This window comes from Sinocyclocheilus rhinocerous, unplaced genomic scaffold (genome assembly GCF_001515625.1).
Source record: "Sinocyclocheilus rhinocerous isolate Xijiao unplaced genomic scaffold, SAMN03320098_v1.1 scaffold616, whole genome shotgun sequence".
NCBI classification, from domain to species: domain Eukaryota; kingdom Metazoa; phylum Chordata; class Actinopteri; order Cypriniformes; family Cyprinidae; genus Sinocyclocheilus; species Sinocyclocheilus rhinocerous.
The window spans coordinates 764,808-769,961 of NW_015631496.1; the positions used below are offsets into that span (position 1 = coordinate 764,808).

Below are 5,154 nucleotides of genomic sequence, written 5' to 3' on the forward strand. Positions count from 1 at the left end.
ATATAATTATGCATGACATTTGCGATTCGTATATCTGCAATGGTATAGGAATTACAATGTATGATAATGCCGGCTGGCTCATCTAACGTCTCAGAAATGTTTCATTCATTAAGCCATGAAGGAAATTCAGATTTAGAAGGTTGACATTTATGCATCATCATAGCCTCATTATCATACAGAAACACATTCAAGTACATACACCTAAGTACATATACAAGCATACATTTATTTTTTATGTACAGTATATTGTGTATGTCTCCCTCATGCTGTCAAACCTGCTCCGATGCGTTGAGGCATGGACTCCACAAGACCTCTGAATGTGTCTAGTGGTATCTGGCACCAAGACATTAGCAGCAGATCCTTTAAGCCTCCATGGATCGGATTTGTTGGTTCAGCACATCCCATAGATGCTCAATTGGACTGAGATCTGGGGAATTTGGAGGCCAAGGAAGCACCTTGAACTCTGTCATGTTCCACAAACCATTCCTGAACAATTTTTGCCATGTGGCAGGGTGTATTATACTGCTAAAAGAGACCACTGCCATCAGGGAACAACACTGCTATGAAGGACAGCACTGCTTGTCCACGTGATCTAAAAGAAAACATGATTCATCACACCAGACACCCTTTTTCCATTGCAGATGCCCATTGCAAGAACTTGGCGATGGACCGGGGTCATCATAGGCACTCTGACCAATCAGTGGCTACGGAGCCCCATACACAACAAACTTGACTGGTTTGGCCTTCACTCCACATTAGCCTTGGGCGCCCATGACACTGACACCAAATCACCGCTTGTTCTTCCTTGCACTATGGGTACTAACCACTGCATACTGGGAACACGCAACAAAACTTGCCGTTTTGGAGATGCTCTGACCCAGTCGACTAGCCATCACTATCTGGCCCTTGCCAAAGTCACTCAGATCTTTTCACTTGCCCATTTTTCCTGCTTCCAACACATGAAATTCTTTACTGTTCTGAACTGACGATTCACTTGCTGCCTAAAATATCCCACCTTTTGACAGAGGCCATTGAAATTATGTAAAAAAAAATGTATTTACCTCAACCATCAGTGGTTTTAATGTTTTGTCTAAACAGTGTATAAATATATACACATACACAAAATCATTCAGCTGGTCAGGCTGAGAGATCAGCCAGCTGAAAACAAGTAAAACATTTTAGGCTGGTCTAAGCTTCTTTTTTTTTTTTTGCAGGCAAAAAAGGCAATAAAACTTTCTGGCATTATTAGTGGATCATGTTAATAGGTAATGTGATGAACTACACCAGTGGTTACTCCACTAGAAAACCTGTATGAACTTGAGGAAATCTGACAACATACATCCAATAAACATTATTTTGAGTTAAAAGCAAGCTAAAAAGCATGGCTAGGGTATAGCATATTTTGTTTGCATAAGCCACTTGCTTGATATTATGTCATCTAATGCAAAGGCATTCAGACACTTTCAAGTGCAGCATAAGCATTCAAATACTTTTTGAGGCCACTGTATGGTGTAAACTCCGTCACAGGCCATGCCGATGATTCGGAAAGAGCTGTAAATCTCCCTTTTAATGTTCGCTTTCCTACACAGCCCAGCAGTATCATAAACTGATTGGTTTCCCTGCATATCCAGCTGAAGAGAATTAGATTTGATCCCTTTTTCCCGCTCTGAATGACTGAGTGTCTGGCCCAGAATAATGTGCCATAAAAGAGCTCAGCAATTAAGAAAATGGTTTCCTTTCCTTTCCAACCGCACAAACGTTAAACACCTTGACAGCATCCTACAGTGGAAAGAAATGGGCTGGAAAATGGGAGTGTGACATCCAGACAGATGGTGTCAGAGTCCTGGCACTAGCTGGGGGAAGAGGGCATATGCCCACATTTGGACTGGCACAACTAGATCTACTGGCACAAACAAGCACAGTCGAACATGCAGCAGTCAAGCAGGATTTATCACACCACCCAGTGTTTCAGCAGACAAAGACCCCCAAACACCGCAATCTGCGTGTATGCGTCCTGTTTCCCTGTCGGAGGAGATTTTGAGCTAGTCTTAATCCAAGTGTGATAGAATTATACAGATTTGTGCAGCAGTAACAAAGCGAACAGGATCTTCACAAAGTAAATGAGTGTCACTCTTGTCTTCCGAACGTCTGAGAAACGGCTCCGCTGATTGCCAGGGATCATCACAAACACGCGACCAGCGACTGAAACGCTGTGATCACACAGTACACAGCAGGATTCGGTCCCCAGAGGGCTATCTCTAGGACACTTTCATCTTTACAGAGTGCAGAATAACAGTACATTTTACACGAAATGGCGACAACAGAAACTACATTCAGGAAATTCAAAGAGATTACAAAAAAGAGGTAAAGAGTAATGGTAAATATGCATGCATTCACAGTAACAATGTGTAAATCTTGTCGATTACAGTATATAGAACTAACGGTTCTGTTTGTCATATAAAATAACCTCAAGTACGGTATGATTTAAAAAATAGTTTCAGAGTTAGAGATTTGAGTAGAGAATTTTCCACACATCATCTGCTCATTCAATTTTCATTTGAGTTCAGTTTCTGAAGACTCAATATCCACAAGAACATCAGGGTGCTTTCACACATGACTGCATCCAGGAACATACTGTGATTTCTTCCTAAATATGCAAACAGATGAGTTTGATTCAGCAATATACTCTGCGGTACAAATTACATAAACCGTTCAAAATCATAAATCACACACATTATTCGACATCTAAAACAGACATCGCAATAATCTTAATTAGACTTTATAATCAATATTTGTGCCTTTTTTCCTCTAAAAATCTAAGCATGCTTTAATCCTTCAAATACTTGAGAAAAACATTTGCATAGGATTTTATAATCTTATATCTTAAATTAAGTTTATTTGTCTTAACCCATTTTATTTCTTCTTTCAGCACAAACTTTGCCAGATTCTTATACTTACTAGATTTATGCTTAAAACAAGAAGAAAAAAATGCCAATGGGGTAAGAAAAATAAACTTATTTTCTAAAAACATGTATTTATATCCAATGCAATGTTAGTTCTAAAGTAAATATATCTTGTTTTAGGTATATTTACGGGAAAAACTCTACATTGTATTTTTGTCTTGTTTTCCAGTACAAATGTTCCTAATCAAGATAAATTTACTTAAGATGTTATATAAAGTCATGACATAAGATATCATAAGACATAAGTTTTGTTTTCTGAAAAATATATAAAGATTATGCTTAAAACAAGAAAAAAATGGAATATGAAAATTCTAACTTTAAAACCTAAAACCTAATTATCTTTTTAATATCTAATATCTATACTCTTAATCTACTAATAATCTATGCTCTTTTGTTGATTTTGATTGCTTCCATTGTCCTCATTTGTAAGTCGCTTTGGATAAAAGTGTCTGCTAAATGACTAAATGTAATGTAAATCTATACCTAATATCATTTTACTTCAAGTAAACGTATCTTGACTTACAAATATTTACATTAGTTGAAGTTAGTTGAAAATATATTCACATAAGTTGAAGGTAAAATGGTATCATCCTAAGGCCATTTTGGACAATAGTCTATTCACTAAACAGCCTCCGCATTTATTTAGATGACACCTGCACAAAAGTACTCAGGTGCTCATTGTAATCATTCAGCAGCTGAATTCAGCCAGACAAAGGGTGAAGTGTAGGCCTGCTGTGAGCAGGGAAATTAGAGGCCTCCACATCGCATTAATGCTCCTTGCCAAGAGGAGAGATCAGCCGAGAAGAGCGCCTCAAATGATGAGTGGGGTCCAGATTCCTCCAGGACCGCTGTAATGTGTGCCCGAATCCAGATTAGGAGCATCATTGACTCAGCGTGCTTGGCCACGGACCAGAGCTTTTACCACGCAACCAAAATCCACTAATGAAGAAAGATCCAGCTTTGATGGCTCCCTCCAAATGTTGCTGCGTTTTTCTCTTTCTGTTACCCATTTTGACCTTTATCTTTCTTCATCTCACTCTATATCTTTCCACTTCATTATGTCTTTCTCTCTGGGTTGCTTTCTTTGAGCAGGGGAATGAAGGCAGGAGATCTATTGGGTGCCAGACTCACAGAAGGAGAAGAGGCAAATGGCTGTGGAGAGAGAAAGAGAGAGAGGCAGACATTGCTGCAGGAAGAATACAAGCACATTAGTTCACAGCAGACAGCGTTTCACAGGCCCCGCTCCTCTACACTACATCACGCAGGCCTGCGGGCGAAACAACGGTAGGAACCCGAACCACAGACGGGAGGTGCAGGAGAAATCATCAGTCTGTCTCTGGTTCCTCCCTCCCCGGAGCACTGCAGGCTTCTGGGGGAAACGCAGACATGCGTGTCCAAACATTGGTGATTTTGGTTGGCGGGCGGAAGACCAGAGATTGAGCCCTTTAACCAAAGACTCGATCATGACTTGTCACACATGACCAGCCATAAATATCTACTGTCAGAGCGAGCAATGCTGTGAAGATACAAATCGCCAGGAAGGAAATAAGAGTTTATAACATAAGAGTTTAATGAAAAATATAACTTATATGACATTCTGGTGTTAGGAGCTTCCGGTACAGAAAATACTGTACAAACAAAGTGCAGACATACATAAAATGAGAGAATAGACAGTAACTATAAATAACAATAGTAATAAAAATATACAGAAAAAGGACAAATGTCCATAGACAAAACTGTGAATGTGCATATGTGCTATTTACAGATTAAGGTTTAATGAGTTATTTACAGATGTGCAGTACTGAGGTGTGTTATGTGTTGTTCAGGAGCGATATGGCCTGGGGGGAAAAAATGTTCTTGTGTCTGGAGGTTGGGTAGAGGGGCACCAATAATCCTCTCAGCAGTCCTTACTGTCCGTAGTAGTCTTCTGATGTCTGTTTTGGTAGCTGAACCAAACCAAACCGTTATAGATGAACACAGGACAGACTCAATGATGGCCAAGTAGAACTGTTTCAGCAGCTCCTGTGGCAGGTTGAACTTCCTCAGCTGGCGGAGGAAATACAGCCTCTGCTGGGCTTTTTTCACAATAGAGTCAATTGTGTAATTGCCCCACTTCAGGTCCTGAGAGATGGTGTTGCCCAGGAACCTGAATGACTCCACTGCAGTCACAGTGCTGTTCATGATGGTGAGT

The 5,154-nt window shown here is 40.0% G+C and overlaps 1 protein-coding gene across 1 annotated transcript in view; it reads left to right on the forward strand.

Moving 5' to 3' along the window:
- Positions 1-2,311: 2,311 nt before the first annotated feature.
- The window catches only part of LOC107741773 (soluble guanylate cyclase 88E-like), a 23,972-nt gene continuing 21,129 nt past the window's right edge, over positions 2,312-5,154 (forward strand). The window contains exons 1-2 of the mRNA XM_016554555.1: positions 2,312-2,364; positions 4,056-4,247. Coding sequence (XP_016410041.1) covers positions 2,312-2,364; positions 4,056-4,247 — 245 coding nt within the window. The remainder of the gene's footprint in view (positions 2,365-4,055; positions 4,248-5,154) is intronic.